The sequence below is a fragment of the Chelmon rostratus genome, chromosome 24 (genome assembly GCF_017976325.1).
Source record: "Chelmon rostratus isolate fCheRos1 chromosome 24, fCheRos1.pri, whole genome shotgun sequence".
NCBI classification, from domain to species: Eukaryota; Metazoa; Chordata; class Actinopteri; order Chaetodontiformes; family Chaetodontidae; genus Chelmon; species Chelmon rostratus.
Genome location: NC_055681.1, coordinates 14,821,662 through 14,845,395, shown reverse-complemented (window position 1 = coordinate 14,845,395; position 23,734 = coordinate 14,821,662). Strand labels below are relative to the sequence as shown.

At 39.8% G+C, this 23,734-nt stretch overlaps 1 protein-coding gene across 4 annotated transcripts in view; it reads right to left on the bottom strand.

Moving 5' to 3' along the window:
* Window positions 1-4,855: 4,855 nt before the first annotated feature.
* The window catches only part of LOC121627414 (diacylglycerol kinase zeta-like), a 135,782-nt gene continuing 116,903 nt past the window's right edge, over window positions 4,856-23,734 (bottom strand). For all 4 annotated transcript variants that reach the window (XM_041966315.1, XM_041966313.1, XM_041966311.1 and 1 more), the window contains 5 exons: window positions 15,893-15,933; window positions 15,607-15,727; window positions 14,966-15,002; window positions 14,546-14,645; window positions 4,856-8,158 (listed from right to left, as the gene is read on the bottom strand). In XM_041966315.1, coding sequence (XP_041822249.1) covers window positions 8,042-8,158; window positions 14,546-14,645; window positions 14,966-15,002; window positions 15,607-15,727; window positions 15,893-15,933 — 416 coding nt within the window. In that variant the 3' untranslated portion in view covers window positions 4,856-8,041. The remainder of the gene's footprint in view (window positions 8,159-14,545; window positions 14,646-14,965; window positions 15,003-15,606; window positions 15,728-15,892; window positions 15,934-23,734) is intronic.

The following is a 23,734-nucleotide window of genomic DNA, read 5'->3' as shown; positions in this document are numbered from 1 at the left end:
TATTTGGCTGCCAAAAATCAGTTTTGAAAGATGAAAACAAATGGTAAAAGCATTCTGATTCAGAAAATTGTCTTGGTGCAAAAATGCACATGTAATTGCTGCAGAGAGATTGCAGCAAGAGAATTAAGAACTGATACTCACAAAAACATATAAAGTGCATATAATAATCTATTATATTGTTTACTGCATCATATCTCTATTTTAATACAGACTACTACTAACTCCAAGTATCATATTATACAATATTCTGGTGTACACTATTCTAATAGTGCTATATTATTTTTACATATTCTTCATATATAATTTTATATTTTGAGTCTAATTATTGTGACGGTTAGTGCTGAGAGAGACCCAGGAGCGGAAACGGAGGGGGTTGACAAAGGTTTATTTTCAACACGGAGAACAGTCACTGGCAGCGTGAGGTCAAAAAACAGAAACTCAAAGAGGTCCAGAGAGTGCTGGGCTGTATGGGCATGGGAGGCACTGAAACAAAAGGAGAGGAGAAAAACAATTACTCCAAGTGAATTGATCAAGAGATTCGAATGAAAGTTTTTACCACAAGAGATACAAGGCCAACTGGTACCACGGTGCGAAGAAGTATACTCTGGCATCGAGGAGCGTCTCAGCAGAGAATAAATAGGCGTCTTGATTCAGGAAGTGAATTCAGGTGCGCCCAATCACTCCTCGACGCAGCGGGGGAAGGAAGCCTCAGGAAACAAAATAAAGTTAGTGCCAACACAAAAGAAAACAGGAAGTGGACCTTCATAATAAATGCACCGAAACTTCCAACCGTCACAATTATCCTTATATGCTTTTTCTATTTATATGTACTTATTCTACCCTTTTACCCAAATTTCCCCTCTGGTGGACAAATAATGTACATGGTCTTGGCTTGTATACTTAAATATTTCAAGATTAATGCACAGACATAGTAGCATGTAGAAAAAGTCAGGACATACGGACAATCAGTAAATACTGAAAATATATAAATAATTGAACAAACTGAGAAAAATGGAAATGATTGAATAAATGGCTAAAACTAATTTTGTAGTTTCTAATTTAAAGCTAAACTCAACTAATTATTAGATGTTATCTCATTATTCCTGATTTGTGAATTATAGCCAGCAAATATGTCACATCAGTGATTATGAGCCAAACCCAGTTTCAGGCTAAAAATTAAAATGACAGTACAAACTTGATTATGAATATTTGTTAGATTTATCAGAAATAATACTGACTTGAAATTTTGGCCTGACAGTTTCAGAGATTTGATTGGTTAAAAATAAATAAAGTTAAATTCAAACTCAAAGAATTCGAGTTTGAACTTGTGCATATACCGTACTGAGAAAGGCCAACTGTTCCTGCCCCTGTTGGTGTGTACTAAGTTCCTGGAGTTCAGTGATTGGCAAAGGGTAAGGAACGTTGTAGTGAAATGGATTGAGAGAGCAGACCACTAACAGCAACAAAGTATCAACTACAACTACTTTAACCAAGTCAGCTTCTATTTAATATGACTTTGAAGTGAAAGTGACATACAGACTTCCATAATAGCACAGGGAGATATGAACAAGAAATGGAAAGCTTGCTGTTAATTGGCCTCTCTGCAACTGGACCAATAGCAATCAATACCAAAATGTATGCATATCAGTGCAACAATGTTCTGGCAGTATACATTTTTGTGTGGTTACAAAATGTAAACATGCACTTACAACTTTACTTTGACTTTATGAAACATGAAATAATACTGCAACTTTTCACAGCCTCTCAGACCCAAAAATCACATACAAACATACAGACTGGCAGGCAATGAATTTCTCACTGAATCGCTGATATGCCAGACCTAATTTTTCAGATCAATGAAAAAAAAAAACTCAGAAACAGGCAGTTTGGAACCAGGCTACTGAAAACATTTCTTGAACAAAATCTGTGAAGATGACTACTTTGATTACCAGGGTAGGAGTTCTTTATTCTTAGTGGAAAATGTAGTATTTTAAGATGGTTACTGTATTCAAATGGGTTTTGATAACATTTCTACTGAGAAATTTGCGTTATTTTTTTGCTGGATTTCACTTGCGCTGAAATAGCATAGCTTGCATGTTTGAATCATTGTTTATGAATTATGTAGTTATTTGAGCTATTATGTTATTTGTGTTATTTTATGCTTGATGATGTTCTTTTAATAAAAAACAGATTTTAGAGCATCAAATTTACTTCAAAGCCTGGCACATCTGAATTTCTTGTGCACTAGGTGCAGTGCTGCTCCAACCCTCCATTCACTCGTAACCCGACCTGCTAAGACACTGCGAGCATTGTGAATTAAAAAATGTTACGTTTTCTTTTAATAATATCTTCAACATTTCTCAACACAAAAGCACCAAAGTATCCTTGATAATTCATTAATTTGATTGGGTTTTTGTTTTAGCCATCAGTCTTAATTATTTCTCCACTGATTGTGAGAAATAAAGTTGTTGTTTTTTTTTTTTTGTCAGGACTGCCAGCATATTGCAAGGTCAAAATTTACTGGTGTAATTTTATTATTATTATTACATATAATAGCAAAACTATTTTATTTACTAAGAACATTCAGCATTTATATCCAAAACATATAACTTCAAAAACACCAGTCAGAGTCCCATTAGAGATGACAGGGGGACCTCCCACCATGACAGAGGTTGAAGATGCCATCAGGAACCTTAAGATCAAGGCTGGCAATCCAGATCAGATGCCAGTTAAAATCTGAAAGGAAGGTGGACCAGTGCTCCTGGCATCCATGTCTTAGGTCTGGGAAAAATAACAAACTCCCTCAGAGATCGGGAATGCTCTAATAGAGACCATATTTAAGAAGGGGGTGAATGGAGCTGAATGGAAAAAATAAAGGGGTATCTCGACCCTGTCAACAACAGGTAAAGTCTATACTCATGTCCTCGCAAACCGACCGCTACCACTGTCTGAGGAAGTACTCCCAGAATCACAGTGTGTCTCCCGCCCATGTCATCTGCATGCCCAACACACATCTCCCCAAACAGATCCTGCACTCCCAGCTGAAAGTAGGTCAGTGAGCCCCCAGTGGGCGAAAGAAACATTTCAAGGACGAGACCATCAAGACCAGTCTGACGAAATTCCATATTACATCAAGGAACAGGGAGCACATTGCACTGGACAAGCAATGCAGAAGAAATTTAAGCAAGACGGACATGCACATCATGAAACTGAACTCCACCATGCAGCAGAGACTAGACAACAGCACCACAAGGGGAGAGAGAAAAAGGGTTGACTAACAACAACCAGTACTCTCCTCTGTCCGCACCGCACCAAAGTATGTGGATGGCAGATCGGCCTCTACCAGATGCATCACACCAATTTAAGCTGGGGAGCAGGTAGCCCACAAGATTTTTGATATATATTTTATTTCACATTTAATTTTACTAGTATTTATTATAATATATGGTTATGATAACTTATATTAGAGTTGAAATTGCAGGAACAGCAGGTGTGCACACGCATCGCACTCAGTTGTCTGAAGTAATTAACTATCATATATTAATATATTATTTATTATATTAATGGTAAATCCTAATTTTTGATCTAACACTTCTTAAATATTCCTATTAATGGGAATATTAATGGGAATATCAACCTTTGTTACTTGTGATGACAGGGAAGAGGTTGCTCTGGAGGCGAGGTGAGTTTCCATATTTTTGGGTGTGTTCAGTTGCACGTAGTGGCTTGGCCAGTTGATAAGTCTCTTCCTCTCGTCTGGTGTGGGGGTTTTTGGACATTCTGGATCCCACGGTGTGACTTTAGCTTGAGTCAGCTTTGTCTCTTAACAGGCAGCAGAGTGAAACCATTTTCAAAACATACCCACTTGTGTGTGCAGGAGATGTGCTGGCAGCTTTAACAGAATCTGTCACTTGTCACTGATCTAATTTTTGATTAAGTTTGAAATGAAGGCATTCAGCTGACAGCAGAGTTCGTGAAGGTTTCTTTCAGAGTTGGTGCTCTATCTTTCTCTCTCTCCTTCTCTGTCACAGCTGGCAGCAACACACACACCATTTAGCTGGGTGTGCCATTTCAGCAGGTTTTCTGTAGGCTTGGGCTCAGCTTATCTCATGTGCAGTGGAAGTGAGTTGGTCTCCGGGACGGGCCTCAAGATCTTCTCACTCAATCAATTGAACTGAAGAGCAGAAGAGGCATGAATTGATGAAACTTTGGCTCCCTCCTGCTTTGTAGTCTTCTGTAGAGAGGTTTCTGGCAGTGTCAGGTGTCCAGTCTGTCTTGCACGTTCTACACAGATGCTAGAGGGAACATGACAAAAGCAGTGTCGGATTTTGATGACCTGGGATGAGAAAGTATTGAACACCCACAATTCAGTTAAAGTAGTCATCAGTAATTTTGTTTGACAAAGGCGTATGGAACCATCCATGGTATTTTATGACAATTAGATGAAAGAAATGCATATTTCTGATATAAAAACATTTGAAAACAAGTCAAATTTGACTGATGGACAAATGGAAGGTTAGAATGGACATTAGAACCCTCATGAGGACTAGTTAGTTAGTTAGTTTTAGCTAGGTTGACCTAATATATTGCAGCAAAAATGTACAAATTCTGAGACTGGTTTAACGTTGGAAATCCATTCTGGTGGCTACAGGTTGTGCAGAATATGGTGACTATATGGTTACACAATAAGCTCAACCATTTGAGCCTTAAAAGGAGCTTTGTGTTCTGAATGAGCTTTGTAGTAACATGGAAATGTGTTTGCAGGAAGAAAGAAAATAATTAAATGCTAAATTCACTTGGCAAGTGTGCAATCCCATATGCATAAAAACACAAGACAAGAAGAAATTTGTCATTCTCAAATATACTATCATTTTTATTATATATAGCAAATTATACAAATATCAAAGAACTTCAAAACAAAAAAAACAAAGGCAGGATTAAAAAGAAAGAACAAAAAGAAAATGCAAACACTTTTGACTGTTTCACACCAATGTGTTGCCATAAACATGAAAGGATAAAGACTAAATGGGCCACAGATGTAAATAAAAAAAAGATGTAACCTGCTTTGTCATTGAGATGCAGTACACACAAGAGTTTACTGTCAATGCAAAACTAATCTGAAGACACCAACACATTTCAAATGCTAAACTTCACAAGCAAAACCAATAAAAGTAGGTTAAGCTCTTTTGAAACTTGTGTGTTTTTGGTTTTACAATTATTTCAGCAGCTACTGTGCTGAATCAAAGTCAGAGCATATTTTAATAATTTACAAAGTTTAGAGAGAAATCATCAAACCCTCAAAAATATACACAGTTTTTCCTCGATTCTGTCTGATTCATTTTCAAAGCTGTATGGTAAACCTGTGTAAATCAGTTATGCCATCAAAACTTGTCTGCCAGTTATGTGGCAATGCAAATGAAAGATGTTTCTGAAAAATGTATCTAAAGACTAAGGCAAAGTTGCAGAAATACAAAATTGCATGTAGACACACGGCTTTGTTGGGTTTATGTGTGAAACACCTTCCCTCATGAAAAACCATTTCATGTTTCATGTCAGGTTTCCCAGTGTGCACTCTGTTGCAAAGCCTGAGTGACCATGTTGACATTTTTTATGCTAGTCGTCCCCTTATTATGGTTTTGATCACATTGAGGGCATGATGTTCACATGGAACATGAGAAAAGTTACAGGATCCAGACTTCTGATAGTGTGGGCTCGTGGGGTTTTGCGCTTGTATGATTCTGTGGTTGCAGCCCATATTTCCTCTGTTGATGCCACTTCCCGCTTGCTGTAGTTTTTGAATGAGAGTAGGAATCTGTCTGTGTTGAGCTGGTGTCCAGACTTTGCAGCACACTGTGTAGATCCAGGTGTGTCTTTAAGTTCTTTGGCATTTCTGTACACCATTGCTGGAGTCAGACTTTCACTTTGACTTTAGAGTGGAAATCACAATTCATCCAGATTTCTGAAACTGGATGTGATCTTTACAGGCATAAACACAAACAGTGGACACGCTAAAAACCTGATCATAACCAGGACTAACGTGAATGTAAATGTACTCAGTGATCTACACACCTGTGTTTATTTACATTTAGTCATTATTTATTGTTCATTTTTACTTTTTGTTTGTTTCTGATGGTGCTGGTGCTACACTGTTGTTTGGGGGAGGTTTGCGTCTAATATTTGACTTTGCTGTGACGTCCAAAAGTGCCCCTAAAAATCAAAGCATTCCTTGTAGCTCAGTGTTAATATTAAACTCAACTCAGTAAACATTACAGTTTCAAAATATTATCAGTGGGTTGAGAGGAACTGGAATTGGGATTTGGGTTGTTGCTTTTTAGCAGTATAATGATTTGTGTGTACTTTAAATGTAAATTTAGCTTTGAAATTTGGCACAACAAAATAGAATAATCATACATGTTTTGAGACTTGACTTTACCAATCTCAATAAAATAAAACATGAACTTTTTTTTACTGTAAACTAACTAATTTGACGTGACTGTACTCTAATAGAAATCATTCTATTCACGGTCACAAAAAGAAAACAAAATCGAGAAATCATATTAACATTTTGCAGTTGGTATTTTTAAAAAATGGAAATTCAAGTTGCACTTCCAGAGCACAATATGATCATATGAACCTTCAAGTTAAATCCTCCTTTTGGCAGATGATTTTACACTGCTTGTATCATGATGTAATGGTTTGATTGAAACATTTTGAGTGTGAAGTCATCAGCCTGGAAATTCATCTAAGACATAATTTTGGTTATTTCTCAACATATAAATAATAATCATTTCCAGAATATGTCAATATACGTCAACAAAATACAATATATTGATAAAGACCAACCAAAACTTAAAAGCGTAGCAGGCTCACAACATAAGTGCATGCATGACTGCATTTATGCTCAGTGAAATAATCACTAACAAACAGAGGATTCACTGTTCAGGGTTCATGGATGGTAGAAGCTTTGTTGGTCCGTCCAACTCTTTGGTCCAAAAAAAACCTCCAAAACTACTCGATAGCCATAAAACCTGATAGTGATATTCATTCATCCTTGTGATTTCAGGATCCCAGACATTTTTACCATCATGCCAATTTTTCAACACTTCATGACGAGACATTTCAGTGTTCAGAGTTCCATGAAATCAACCGTGGAAATTCATGATCCCAAGAGAATGAATCCTAACAGTTTCGACCCTCTGACTTTTCCATTCGTTTCTTTTACCACTGGGCTTATATTTCTCCCTAGAGGAGTCCCTTGTTGGGCATTCAATGAAATTCCATCTAGCCCCACCCAATGTCAACTCTGTCCACAAAAAAAACTTTCCGTTTTCCATTTTAGTGAGGTAAGTAATGCACATTGCAGCCTTTAAAAGGAAACTGCTGTAACTGGGCTTTATAGTTTTAGTCTTATTTGATTTTTGATCCACGGTTGTACAAAATAACTTGTATTTCCTGAGTTTTTTTCAAACGTAACATGGGTCTGCAGACTCAGTTTACGTTCTGATACTGAGTGAAACAATCCAACCCCACAAAACATTGCACTATCGCCAATTTCTGGCAGATGATCACTTTTAGTGACAATGGAGTCCTTTGACTTTGTTTGATATGAACGCATTAAAACATGACACAAGATTCCGATCATCCAAAAAACATTTCTATCTTCTTGACTTCTCAAAAAGGTGTTTTTAATCAGCTCCTCAAAATGAAAAGTGATGACTTAATGAACATTTCATTACCAAACCATACTGTATATCTATTTTCATTGACATATGCCTCAACCCTCAATATAACTGTCACTATCATTCCCATCATTGTAATCACTGCCATTACCATTATTAAATTGAGTTTAGATTTGGCACAGCTTTACTCTCAGGCTGCACTCTGTGCTTTCAAGGAAGGACACATGTCAGCAGTCAACTGGAGTCTGTGTATCAGTCCCCCCATCACACAGGCCTAAATTAGCTGCTGTCATTCTCATGAAGAGAGGGATGAAGACAGCAGTTTCTTCATCCACGTCTTGTTCACAGAGAGCTCAGCAGTTTCAGACTGCTGTTTCCTGGTCTTCTCTCTGTATCATCTGGTAATGCTGTCTGTTCTCCAGATAGGCTGCCAGTTCAGCATCATGAGCCTTCTCAGCCCTGTTCTTAGGAGTATCACCCTGATGAAGAGACACAGAGAATTATATTTTACCTGTCATGTCTTTTCCTTGATACCATTACCAGCCAAGCTTTTTTAGTCCACATTAAGATATCTCAACAGCTACAGCTCATGAAATACACACACACACACTGTATATACAGTATATGCTTTACAGCACATCAGCACATGCAACACAGCAATGGCACAGCAGGAGCAATATGAGGTTCAGTATCTTCCCAAAGGACACTTCGACATGCAGACTGGAGGAGCCAGGGGTCCAATGATTGATCATTTCTCCATAAAATGGAACCAAAAGGTTGAATGTGCAGGAGACTCCATAAAGCTTCAAGTCTAGGCCCAAGTGCCTCTACCCCAGGATCTATCATCTTTGGGACATGGGAAGTGGCTTGTCTCCTTTGCTTATGTCCAAGTTGTGGTTACACCATCAGGTCAACACAGAGAGATTTGCTCTTAGTGGCACCTTATGATGGTTGCTTTGTTGCTCTTGGGGAGGACAGCTACGCTGGGGTTACCAGTGCCTTTGATGAGGCAGTCTTCACCTAACCGTCCAATGCCACCCAGAGGGCATGGTCATGGAACAGGAATGGACCGTCTTTGTCGCTAAAATACTGTGTTCTGCTGAGTTCCACTCAGTTGACTGACTCAGACCTGAAAAACCAGCTATGAGTAGCATCATCATTACTACTGACTTACATTGCAAGCTTTGCCAAAGAGAAGAAGTTCCAGCCATCACATTAGATGTTAGTGTGATATACATGTGGTCATATAATTCCTTTTTAGCTGAAAACCTACTCAGTATGCATTGTATTGCATGACAGGACTTGAGGTGTGATGTGGATGAGGATGTTGGGATCCGGTAGGAGCAGGTTTGGTTAGTAGCAGACATTAAGGGTAGTTATTGATAGCAAAGCTGCATTTATATCCAAAATTACTACAGTTATTAATAAAAAATCATAATAATGGGGCACTTCCCTGAGATCAGGGACCAATAACCAAACCATGGAGACAGTCTCATCAACGGGCTGTTCACTTAAAATGTGTTAATTTCACAGCAATACAACGATGAAGTTTAAGGTAACACACTATCACTAACTGTGATGCTTTGTCCACGTTTAATTGGCAGGCTCATAGGCAGTGGAAAGTCAACTGAATTGAAAGACCGCAGTATGTTGCAGTTTTTCTTCTCTTAAGTAAAGAAAACGGACAATCCATATATTCTGCAGGCATAGTGAGATCACTGGCTGCACAAACAGCTGATCTGGTGAACAGGACAGGTAAGATTTGCAAGGTCCGACAGGGTTTTGGCACTATGTCTTCGTTCTTTGTCCTTTAGTTCTTTAGGGTTTACATGTGGGCTTTTCGTTGTTCAGGCTTTTACTTTTACATATGGATCTTTTTTTGTTGATCCGTGTTGTGTGGTCTCAACAAGGACTTGTGACAGAAGACAGGGTTAACTAGCACTGCTGTGTGTCTATATGTGAATAAAGTTTTGACCAATTGCATGTCCCAACATAGGAGGCTAAGCAGTTTACCTAAAGAACCAAAGACTCTCCTCTGAGGCCAGCTGTTTTCTCATACAAGTGGGGATATGCACAGTGAGCTGAGTCATCAACAGCCACAAACAGTCAGGCCATGCTGGAACAGTGCAATCTTTTTTCCACAGTACAGCTCAACAAGGTAAAAGAAGATATTTACCTTGATGTCATCAAGGTAAATAGAGCCTGTTGTCTACAGCTCACTGTGGTCGTTTCAGCTTGTACTAATCCTCAAAAACATACGTCCATACTTGCTCAAGGCAGCCAAATTTACACACCAGATAGTGTATCTCATTATATAATCAGTAGACTGACCATTGGCACTTTCATCCTCAAGATGAACCATTTGGATTTTAAACCTGTGGTCTTTGGTCTTGTGACACCCTCACCCTTAACGCTTTAGACTTTGAGTCTTGTTCAAAACACGACAGACTTTTATTCCCACTTGCCACAATGACAAGCCTTTCCTGTATGCTGGAAAGGCTGTGGTGCTTCATTAGGTTCCAGTTGCCATATCTAAAATGTGTGTGATAGTGAGTGTGCAGGGCGAGCTCATGCCTTTGTTAATGAGTCTTCCATTTCACATTTCTCTATAAATGAAAACTGCTGTTGTTGTTAAAGGAGCATTTTCTCCAACTGATAAAATAAGATAACAAGAAACAAGTGAATGTGAAATCAAATAACCAACATGTGTCATATACAGGACACACACACACACACACAAACACACACACACACACACACACACACACACACACACAAACACAACACATTCTAAGTGGTTGTTTATGGGGTAGGGGCCATTATGCTGAATCACTTCCAGAGTTTAGAACAGACTAATTAGCCAACGTCCAATGTATGTTAGTGTGTGTGTGTGTGTGTGACAGAGAGAGAGAGAGAGAGAGAGAGAGAGATGAAAAGGGAGGGTGAGAGAAAGGGAGCTGAGCTGTATTTCAGGACCAGATAGTGGAACACCACTGCTCCTAAAGCCTCCACTTTACATTAACCATCTAGAGATGGAGAGAGAGACCCTAAGTGGTGAGTGGACAGATATTTAAAGATAAAACAGAGTACTCAGTAAAGCAAATGTCAAAACCATAGTCTTCTCTTCTCAAGTCATTTGTCTCTCTTCCCATTCATTGCACTCTCTCACTGTCTGTCTCTCTCGCCTGCTCTCTCTATTCTTTCCCCTCTCTCACTCTGTATCTAGGTCATTGCTGAGTCCAGCCAGTTAGGAGCTTTTTCTACACGGTTGAAACCACCATGTAAAGCTGAACAAAAATGAAAGAAGATGCATATTTGAGACACAGACTGCACACAAAAACTCACACACACACCAAGACATAGACACAATGGTTGCCACAATGACTTAGCTAGAAAACCCAACGTTTACTGGTTAACTGGTGTGCAGTGTTATATGTTTTATGCTGTGCCATACATTTTGCAAAGTAGCAATCATTGCTGAGTTGTGAAGTCAGTACAGCAGACACTTCGGTGGTGACTATGTACTTTGAGAAAAAGGTCTGTTCACAGTGCAAAGTTTTCTGTCAGGTTAATTTAGATAGCAAAGCAAGGAAGTCTAGACATCCCTCTGCTCTACTCAAGGCATTCCCAGGCCAGGCCGTATGGTGGCCCTCGGGGTCACAGCACTTGTTTGTGATGGGACAGAACCCAAGTCTGTGGTGACAGTTCAATATCATTCCCTGTTTCTATTGCATACTACTCCCGGTAGCGTCCATCGTTTTCCAACCCAGCTTAGATGAAACCACAACCATAGCCTCGATGCCTGCTTTCCCATGGAAACTGCCCTCATGTGGGTCAAAGAGTGGCAGCGCCAGCTTGCAGTGGCACTTTCAGTGGCAGGCTGGCAGGTTTCTTGTAGCTGCCACTGACTCACCGCTGTTTTAAGACAGCTTAACAGTTCAGAGTTTTTTGTTGTATGTTTTCTGTTGAAGTTTGATCAGGTTTAGCCAACACAACTCCTTCTGCCAACTGTCATGCACCCTTTTCTAATGCAGTGAAAATCAAATTCATAACTGAAAACATCTTGGCGCACAAAAAGGACGGACAAGACAGAGTAGCACCATGCAGCACTGAGTAATTCAGACCATCAGGGAGAAAGCGATAAAATACACACAAATCTGATAGATTGTAATATAATATATTGTATGCACGCTGCTCGGCAATGTGCCACAGTGTCTCTCCCTCTCCTCTCACACTGTGTGTATGCAGTCAGGAGTGACCGTGAGTTACCATGGTTACGGGGAGGCTCTCAAGAAAACACATAGATTGATGCAGAAATTACATAATGGGAATGCGGGTCTAATACAACACTGACAACTGATAACACTGAAAAAACAGTCATCAGCAGATGCCACGAATAGCGACGGTGACTACGGCATGTCTGCGGCACCTCCTCTGCAGCAACACTAGCAGGTCAGCGGCAGCTGAGCCTGCCAAAGGAAGTGTTAACCATTACTAGCTGCCGCTGCCACTGCTTGACCCATGTGAGGGCTGTTTTCATGGGAATGCAGCGGTCGAGGCACTCATTATACGGAAGTGGATGTGGTTTCATCTAAACTGGGTTGGAAAAATGACAGAAGCACATTAGAAACAGAAAATGACATTGAACTGTTGCCAGAGACTTGGTAAATGGATTGTATTTATATAGAGCTTTTCTGGTTTGATGACCACTCAAAGCTTTGACAACAAAAATCTGCACCCTCACCCTCACACACATGCATACCATGGTTAGCCCACCTGCTAGTTACAAGCTTTTAACCATTCACAGGCACTCACACACCGATGGCACAGCATCGGGGGGCAATTTGACATCCTAATCAGACATTAGAACCTCAACTGGAAACTTTCAATGACATCCAAAAGGAGGATGTCAAGGTCCCTCACTATATCTCTAAGACACCCTACAAGTGAAACTCATTTCCGTGGCCTATGTTCATGATCTCATTACCTGAAGCTCATGACCATAAGTGAAGGCTGGAATGTACACTGAATTGTAAAATTCTATCCAATTTTACTAGTGTACATGCACCATTACTGACGTCTTCATGGCATTGAAAAGGTGCATCGAGACAGCCTCATACTATTTATAGCAGGAGTGGGGAATGTCCAGCCTCTGGGCCATATTGAGGCCTCCAAGGCAAATCATAAATATAAAAAAAAAGCAACTTAGCAATACAAAAATTCTGTAGACAGCATCTACTGTAAGTAATTATATCATATATATTTATATAATACATATTTACTTGATATATTTTATATAATATATAAGAAAATAATAAAATGTAAAATAGTAGATTAACACATCCTTCCAGGTGTTCCCTAAACATAACATGCACATAGCTGTTCTCACTCCCAATTCATCACATGCAGATGTCTGTCAGCCCTTGGTGTAACTTTTTAAGGTACTAGGTGCCCCTTTAGTGTCATATTGTTACCAATAATAAATATGTAACGTCTGGTTAGTCTGTAAAAATAAAGGCTGCTGGGAGCAAAGTGGTAAACGATGAGAAACCAAAAACTGCTTAGTTAGGTTGACTCTTGCAAAGACTTGAAAGAAACAATGTTGTGCTGCGAGTTTTGTGGTGAGTGAGCTCATATCTAGAAGCTCGAATCTCAGTCAGAAGAAGAATCTGTGAAGGAGTGGCATTATCATCACTACCAACTCACATCATACGCCTTGCCAAAGAAAAGCAGCTCCAGACATTGCATTAGAGGTTAGTGTGATATACATAGCCCTCGAAGAATGTTATGAAAATTGAAATGGCCCCCCTGATCTAGTATTTTCAGAGTTTCTCTTGTACACCCCTGGTGCCTTTCCACTGCAGAGCGAGTTTCAGTCGTCCATTTTTTCCATCCGTCTGAGTTTCTCAAAGTGTTCCTAGGGGTGGCTGCTTGTAATGAGCAGGTAGACTAGCCATCGTATGAATGTGTGTGAAAGGGTGAATGCAGAGTCGTGTTGTAAAGCGCTTTGGGTGGTCGTCAGCTTAGAAAGGCGCTATATAAATACAGTCCATTTACCATTTACCATCCTTCCAATGCCTAACAATATTCCCAGTCAGGGTGAGCATTTCAAATATATTTAAGCATAAAAAGAGAGATTTGTTTGGGAGTGCTTGCTTTGTTGGCAGTGATCACTACCTATCATGCTGAGCTATAGTGCGTGCCACTTGCTCATGTCATGTCAGATCAGTTCTGCATCCTGTCCTGCTTCTGATGGTAATATCTTTGGAGTTGGACCATAAACCCAAATTGAAGCTTCAAAATGTCCCATCAAAAGCCTTCTGGAGAGGCCACAGACGCTACATGCATGCTTTCTTTCCTGGATGCTTCTTCAGTACTTACATACACACATTAATTCCACACATCTGGGTGATGCTTGATATGTTCCTGATAAGGAAAGTAATAGACTAAGAGATTATTTACATGGGATTAACACCAGAGTGAACCATAATGTTTGCTGTGATTATGGGCTTCAGGAACAATTCTTTTAAGTACAGGAAACTGACCTGCTATCTCATAAGGGGCCAAAGCTTTTCACTTACAATATTAAATATGATAATGTAATTGAAAATTCTGAAATGAGCAAAACCGACGCAAAATTCTTCAGGGTGTCATCTTTGAAAAACAGGAATTTGACACAACTAAAATAAAAGTTTTGAAAATGAGACTTTCAAACTGGCAGGGTATTTAGAAATTGGAGTAATTAACTGTCAGTAAGATGTTTGTGAAGTTCTAATGTGTAATCAGTATAGCCAGCTACATGGTGTACTGTAAACTTTGGACTCTACATGTATATACATACGTATGTGTGTATGTGCAGAGCCTACCTGTAGGTCTGTTTTCATCAGTGAGGCTCCTGCTTCTACCAGATAATGACAGATGGTCCTGTGACACAGAGATGCAGCTCGATGAAGAACCGTCTCCCCACTTGTGTCCCACAGCACAGAGAGATGGAGAGGGAAAGAGTGAGCATGAAGTAACAGCATCTGACGTCTTCAGGGAGTCAAGCACCATTGATGATCAGGCACCCCACTGCTTGTGTTTGCTGTTTTATGTTTATTCTCTTTAAAATTAGGTGTACTTGTTAAGATGCCCAGCACATATAGACAGACCAGGACCCAGTGGAACAACATCAAAGTTTTACAGTTTTCCATCCATCCATCCATCCATAATCCATTAATTTGTTTAATTAAACTTTAATATTTGAATTGTTGAATGGTTTATATGATAATCACAACTGTACTTACTATAGTTTTTCTGTGACATCAAGCAGATCAGTTGGAGCTGGAAAACAGACAGATGAGAGGAAATTACTGTAGAGTGACCAGACAGTAATTGCTGGTCGTCAATGGCACGCTATATTTGTTGATTTTCACTGTTCTGGAGGATGTATTTTTTCATTAATAGGATTTATTAATTCTCCTTATCAACTGATAATCAGTGAGATGCTGACAAATAGTACTTACAAAAGAAGAATAATGTGCTTTATATCCTGAGTTGTGGGATGCTTTATAGTGCAGTAAAAAGCCATACTGTGCAGGGTGGTGTAGCAACAACCTGAATTACTTGTTGTGTCTCATACTAGTGGTAAGTATTTCATTTATGATTTCATGACTTCAAATACCAAATACATTTTAAAACTAATAGAAACTTGATCTAGAGTTGTGTTTTGTATGTATAAATTGTATTATTGTATTATATAAAGCATCCAAAGTTGTACAAAACATCAATAACTGTTACAAGATCTATTTGTTCTGAGATCTATTCATTGTCCAGAGGCCTGGATTTATTGGAATTTGATTACAGTTTAATTTATTCAAATTTCATTACAAAATATAGTTATATGGTGAATTGTAATCCATAAGGGATGATGGTTTGCTGCAGTTACCATTGTCCAGGATGTAGCGGACCATCTCTTTGCTTCCTGTACTGACAGCATGGTGCAATAAACTGCATCCTGATAAGTCCAGCGTAGTGAGGTCTGCTCCCTTCAGGTGCATTTCCTGCAGCTTTTGGTAAAATGGTGTTTAAATGGAAAAGATTCAATTTGTGGTTGAATACTATAAATATTAACAGAAGAATCTCTTCAATTTAAAACTGCATTAGCTGATCTTTTGACCACTATGGGCAGCTGAAGCCACACCATATAAAGTTGAAATTTATGAAGAACTCACCGTCTTTACATCCTTGTTCTTTACACACTCAAACAACATCTCTAGAATGAGAGAGAGCGAAAGACAGAAAGACAGACTATTTGAGAAGAGTGGTAGCCATTTCAGAATCAATACAATCTCCTGTAAGGACATAAATGAAGTGAATCATAAATTATGCTGCAAAATACAAAAACTGGTTAAGCTGTAGCCTAAACATCAGGAGAAAAGGGTCCCATTTAATGGTACAAGTGCAAACACAAGTGCTGTGTGGTAATGCTGCCATTTTGGTTCATGTGTGGGGCGGTTTCTTAAAAGTTAATTAGCATAATGACAAAAGAATAATTATACTTGAAATATGCTGAAGCAGTTCAAATTAGTCTAATAGTGCAATTCATGTGATACAGAAGTATTTGCAGTGTAATATATGGTAGGAATAAAAAAAAACTAACGACACTTTAGAAAAGAAAAGTTGGAAAGGAGGCTGTGACGCACAGGATTAATGAGCTCTGGTAATCCGATGTCTCTCACATAACAGGCAGAATGCAGAGTTTTAACAGACCACTCTCGTGAGTGTAGAGTGTGTGTGGATATTCTACAGTATGGTGATGTTGTCTGCATGTGATCTAATCAAGGTTAACACTGTGACCAACCATGTGTGTATATATATATATAGCTATTATAGCTATTATATATATATATATATATATATATATATATATATAATAGCACTGCACTCAAACCAGAGGCTGCAGATATATCATCATACTGTATGTGTCCTGCTGCTTCACATGGCTGCAGGGATTTAATGAACTAAAGGAAAAGCGTTTGATACAGTATAAAGCAGCTGTGGAGAACAAATACTGTAAAATTCACTCATGAGTTTTTACATAAATGCAAATACATTACACACAAGATTTAATGTTTTATTTGTTTAATTCTAAATGTATAGCTGGGATTTATACTGTTGGTTGGACAAAACAAGAGGTTACTATTTTTTTTATACAAAAAACAATTAATGCATTACTTAATCCATTACAACAATCAATCAATCCACCAATAATCAGTAGATTAATTAACTTCAAATAAAATAATCATTTGACAGACAGACTTTATTTATCCCTAGCTGGGAAATTGCAGTGCAGCAGCAGCATTACACACAGTGAAATAAGCGAAAAACTGTGAAATAAGACTATAAAGAACAAACTATACATAATAAAATATCAAAATAGCGAGCAGTAAAAAGATTATATACATAATAGTAAAAAAAACCTTGGGCACAGAATCCTGATTGATATTGCTCAAAAATATTACTGTGTGAGAATAATTGAGAGGTAACATATTTCTAAAAAGGTTGACATTGGTCTAAAATTATTTTTAGGGCAAAGTGTTGGTTCCCTCGGGAGAGGTCAAACTATTACATTTTTAAAACTGACAGGACTCGTACACAGTGAGCAATTGATAACAGATTTAGACAAAAGACAAACACCATAAGACAGCACAAGGTCAAGGACTTCTTATGAGCTGGATTTTCAACAGACTGATTAAAAGACTCAAACAGGCTGATAAAAACAGCAGTAAAACCATACAAAGAGGGGCAACGAATGTGTGTATTAAAATCACAAAGGATATGAACCATGTTTGGCTATAATCAATAAAAAGAAATGAAGAAAATTACTGAAAAAAACAGAGTTAGCCTTAGGCAGCCTATGTATTAAAACACACAGTACTGGATGCTGTCATTTAAAAAAAAAACAAGAGACTCAAAAGAAGCAAAACTATTACCAGAAGAACATTTGTAGTTGTTCTTAAAAACTGAAGCTGCACCACCAGAAGAAGTCATTATTGCCATCCTACAGGAAGCCAGCTTGCGCAATTCTTAGACTCTCTATCATTAGTTTTTTGAAAACTTTCTTTTTTAATCCCTTTCTCACAATGGACGATGGGTCCCATATAAACACACGGCTTTCTGAGCCAAAGTTTGAACACTTTGAGTGTCAAGTGTGTGTTTATGACAAATTTCTGTATTTTGTGTTTTTTCTCAGCAGTGGGTGGGGATCAGATGGAAAAAGGTGATGTCATGTACTTCTACGCACCAATCAGGATTTGAATCAGAATCTGATGACAGTCGGTGGGATGTTTGGTTGTTAATTCAAACCACACCCACACAGTTCTGATGAAGTGGACTACCTGAAATTTTGACTGTTACCTAATAAATAATACCTAAACATGTTTCAATTATGTTGATTGTTACTTATTAAATTAATTCATAAATAATAAATGCTTTTGGTAGGCTTTAAAGTGTTTTTTCTAGGATTCATAGTATAGGTTAATAAAACTGAAAGAAGAAAAACAGTTATCAGAAAAGCAGCAAAAGCACCTAACCTTTTCGCTACCATTTTTCTCAGTCGTTTTGGTACATTTCAAAAATCATTCTTAACAAATGCAAAACAGTAAGTGCATATATCAAAACACTTTGCTCAAACAGCACCACATAAGGGATTACCTGCAAAAGCCTGTAACTTCCCAGAAAATCCTTTCTTTATCTCTCAAAAGTCAAAATTTATGTCCATGAACACATCAGTGCCATCAGAATGACAAGTCTTCTATCTACTGATGTAAACTATGGCTAAGGTTTTGATGACAATGAATGAAAGTGCTCAAAGCTGCACTTTTCTTTATGGCATATACCAATTTTAACAGTGTAAAGTTTCAGATTACTGTATGTCTGCCAGAACCGGCAGCAAATTGCTTTACAGTGTACAGCAGTGTTACTTAAGCATTTTGTTGGTTGCCAACTGAACATAAACCCAAACAGCGGAGAAGGTGTTAAGATACTGTTTGACAGCATAAATTAGAGCTCATTACAGCCATTGTTGCTTCAGTGGCATGGTCAACTCATGAATAACAGCATAGGTGCAAGCAGTGGTTTGCATAAATCAGTAGTAAAAGGAAACCAAAGGAAACACACAGCCGAGCATTGTTTCATTATAAAAAAATACACTCTCACAGGCAAATATGAAGCAGTTAAAACGGCGTAAAACAACAGGCGCACCTTTGCTGTTTTCACATCCTACAAAACGAGCCGCAGTACAAGGTCTTACAATACAAGGTCTTGAATACATTGAACATTGAGTTCCTTTTCAATGGAAAGGAGGGCTAAGTTGTTGAGGCATGTAGTACTCATGGATGCTATGAGGTCCATTTTAATCTAATCTGCAGTCTCTCAATGTTACAAGAAGTCATGGGAAAGGCGATAATGACTCAAAGTAGTTTGGAAATATGTCAGGAGCACTAATGTCCAGTGCTTCCATAAGGGCTGGAAATGCCAGCTGTCTGATGAATACTGTTAATTCAAATGAGGTAGTGATGACACATGGTCTGCAGAGACTCACATGTCTTTGACTGGGCAGAAAAGTTGCTGCTGTCCTTATTATTCCATACTGATGCTCCTGCAAATGATTGCCCAGCTCTGTTGGCTATCTGTCAAGGATATCATTCCAGATGTGTCTGATGTCATCACACTTGCTGCTTACTATTTATGCACCTAGTTGTGACCACATTTTTCTTTTCTTCCCCGGTCCCCATTGTAATGTCCCAGCTCATGTTGCTTTTCCTGTATCAGCTCCATTCCCCGTTCAAAATCAGACTCTGGATTATAAAATATTTTCTGTTTGTATGTGTTTTTGTATTTGTTTGGCTGAAACTATATATTGTTCAGGGTATCAAAGAATGTGCTAACATGCCCAGACACCTTTGAAAGAATTCTAATGGACATATATGGCTTGAGGAAAACTGTTTTAGAATCACATACACACTTGTCTTGTTTCCTGACATTATGGAGGCCCCATTGCCACTGAGGCCAATGTACAGAGATGGGTCAAGTTTGCAGTGGTTCTCCTATAATAGCTCCTCTGAAAATAACACTTGCGCTCACGTCACTTTTGTCCATGAACCTGATTTTCTGTTCTTTTATTTTTCCTGCGTGGATATTCATCTGCCATAATGTCATAATAGGTGCCTGGTGTTTCAGACTTCTGCGTGTGAACAATGAAACGGTGCCAACATCCCATCAGGCCTTGTGCATCTCACCTCAGTGCAAGATTAGATTGAACCCAAATCCTGGTTTCCCATTGGACACACCCACCAGAACTCAAGAGAAGTTCCTGCGAGACAGCCATGACATCACCAAGTACACAATCAACGCACCCCACTCCACCTCACCTTTCAACTGTGATGTCTAGTTGCTTCAGGAGGTGTCCTGTTTTTAATCAAACATTTATACACTAACTAGTCTAAGCAACAGTCCCCCAACTCGCTGGATGAGTAACAGACCATTTTGTGTTCACTCAACACGTTTGGATCCTGAGAAAGATTGCTGTGCAGCCAGCGGTCTCACCTTGTCCCACCTAGAAGAATAACTGTGTCTCGCTTCCTTTTAATTAGGTGAACTTTCACCATCTCCTCCTCTGCCCTACAAGGGCCAGCGTGCCGTTAAAACCACAGATGAAACTATACAACTGCCCTGTCATTGTCTGAGCTTGAAGTGACTACGCTGGACCTACCGTTAACACATGTTAACAGGTCCCCAAACCGATCTCAAGTAAGAAGCTACTGTTTGGACATCGACAGGTTAACCGCCAAGTCCTGTTGTTAATGTTTGGAATATTGCAATCATTGTGCTTGCTGCTTGTTTCTGTGCACCTAAAATATTGTATTGATTATGCTGTCCCATGGCTTTGGGCCTTGCTTGAGTTAGTTTCTGCCATTCATGCTATTTTGTCAATGGAGGCAGTGGCACGTCTTCTTCCTCCACTCCTGCTTTTTGAAAATAACACATTAAAAACCTTTGTTTAGCTGACAAGCCAGCGCAACCAACTACATTCAGGAAGCTTCCTACTAATTGTTTCGATATATCCGTTTTAATTAGAGGACAAATAAATGACACAACATGTCAACAATAAATAAAGTTTCTATTTTTTTTTCCTAACATAGATTTTTATATTTTTTTGCAATGAAATGTATTTTGATTAAACTTGGCTGAACTACTATGCATCAATTGTGTCTGCAGCTGTCCATGTACACGCAGTTTGGGAGTATATTCAGGCCTACACAGGGAGATAAACTTTGACTTTTAACCTCATTTATCATTTAACATGTTTACCAAACATGGGTTAGAGCACTGTGCAGCTCCACCAAATATAACTAGCCAATCAGAGAGAGGGAGAGAGATGGAGAGAGAGAGGTTTCTTCCTATTGCTTTGTATATTTGATGAAACTGCAGCAACTGAGTTATAGTTAAAGTCATTCTCAGCCAGTGGGACCTCACCAGAAGTGCATATACAGTACTGTGACATCCTACACATCCACACTCTAATAAAAACATGGAAGTATACAAACAGGGTGTGGGATTAGTATACAATGAATTAGAAAAAAACAAGAACAGCATCATCATTATAATGTACATCCACATCAACACAATTTCAAACACAGACACAGTATGTTCATGTCATTGGTTACTGGTCAATGGAACACATGCCGTGTGTATGGCTGAAGCCGGCTGACAAATGAGATGAATATGAATGCTCAGTAGGTTGACCTCAATATTCTCTCTCACTCCCTCTCCTAATCCACTTAGGTTCAGTGTGAGGGGGGAGGGAGTGGTATATCTCTAAATATATATATATATATTTATTCAATTATTTATTTATATACACACACACACACACACACACACGCACACACACACACAGAGAGAGAGAGAGAGAGAGAGAGAGAGAGCAGACTTTAAAAACCTCTAAGAGCTTTTATGGCTGCAAGACAAATCAAAAACAACACACAAACCGCCAAACCAAACACACACTTTGACCGTCTGGATTAAATGAATTTAGCCCAGGGAAGGAGTCAAGTAAGATAGAGAAAATGAGAGTCAGTGTTAAGGCAGGACAGGAGAGGAAAGGAGAGGAAAGGAGAGGAGAGGAAAGGAAATGAGAGGAGATTTATGAAACCATAAAGGCTGTGCAGAGACCTGCCCAAATGCTCACAAATTGGCACTCCCACAAACACACACGTCACTTGCTCCATTGAACTCTTCAGTTTGATGCAGTCCACCTGTCTGACCCTTACGGAAGCTGTGTGTGTGTGTGTGTGTGTGTGTGTGTGAGTGTGTGTGTGTGTGTGTGTGTGTGTGGATGAAAGAGAGAGAGTTAGTGCATTAGACATACAAGATGCATGTATGTTACACAGAAAGACAGATTTAAATCTTGAATAAGTCTGTTCCTTTTCAAAACAAAGCAGGCAAATTAAGGAAAACATCATCGTAGCTGTCCATATCCCAGTCGAAAAGCTTTCACGTGCAGTCAGTGAAGGAACTTGTCAGTTTCCCTGATTGGCTGTGTTCAGACTGAAAATAGTTTCCTGTCAAAAAGCTGAAACCGCCTCATTCATTGCAATGAGAATACTACGGTGGGTGGGGCCGCTATGATGCGGCAAAAGGCTTACAGCAAACAGTCTATTTTAATACAACACAACACAGAGATGAGAGAAATGGAGGACGAAATCCACAGACTTCAGCAGTCTGGGTTAAACGAATCAAGTGTGTAATCGTTTAAAGCATATTTCCTCTATGCACTCGGACACGTCAAGACCGATGTCAGTCAGACTAAACAACGCAACAGACAACACAACAGGTGCAGGTTACAGCAAACTATGTAGCTGCTTTCATAATGGCAAAAAAAACATTACTCAGATTTAGATCAACTTCACCATCACACACACAATACACAGTTAATCAACGGTGTGGGGAGTGGTAGTTTAATTCAGGAGATCAAATAGTTTAATGTATTTGATCCACAAATCAGCACTTATTTTAGTTAGAAATCTTATCTTTTGAAAGGCCCCTCCTTGAACCGCCACCTTATTGTGGTGGAGGGGTTTGAGTACTCAGATGATCCTAGGAGCTATGTTGTCTGGGGCTTATTGCCCCTGGCAGGGTCTCCCAAGGCAAACAGGTTCTAGGTGATGGGTCAGACGAAGAGCGGTTCCACAGCCCCTATGAAAACAAATAAAAAAAGGACCACTACGTCGCCCGGATTGGCATTACCGGGGCCCCACCCTGGAGCCAGGCCTGGGGTTGGGGCTCGCAGGCGAGCGCCTGGTGGCCGGGCCATTGCTCACGGGGCCCGGCCGGGCAAAGCCTGAAGGAGCGACGTGGGCCCGCCCTCCAGTAGGCCCATCACCCGCAGGAGGGATCAGAAGGGGCCGATGCGGTGGGAATTGGGTAGCAGTTGTGGGCGGGGGCCCCGACGGCCCAATCCCTGGACTCAGAATCTGGCAATGGGGACATGGAATGTCACCTCGCTGGAGGGGAAGGAGCCCGAGCTCGTGCTGGAGGTTGAGCGGTACCGGCTAGAGATAGTCGGGCTCACCTCCACGCACAGTCTGGGTTCTGGAACCCAACTCCTTGAGAGAGGCTGGACTCTCTTCTACTCTGGAGTTGCCCGTGGTGAGAGGCGGCAGGCTGGTGTGGGCTTGCTTATAGCTCCCCACCTTAGCCGCCATGTGTTGGAGTTTTCCCCGGTGAACGAGAGGGTTGCTGCCCTACGACTTCGGGTTGGGGATAGGTGCCTCACTGTTGTTTCGGCCTACGAGCCGAACAACAGTGTAGAGTACCCACCCTTCTTGGAGTCTGTGGGAGGGGTGCTGGAAAGTGCTCCGACTGGGGACTCTGTCGTTCTACTGGGGGACTTCAATGCTCACGTGGGCAGCGACAGTGTAACCTGGAGGGGAGTGACTGGGAGGAACGGCCTCCCCGAACAGAACCCGAGCGGTGTTCTGTTATTGGACTTCTGTGCTAGTCACCGTTTG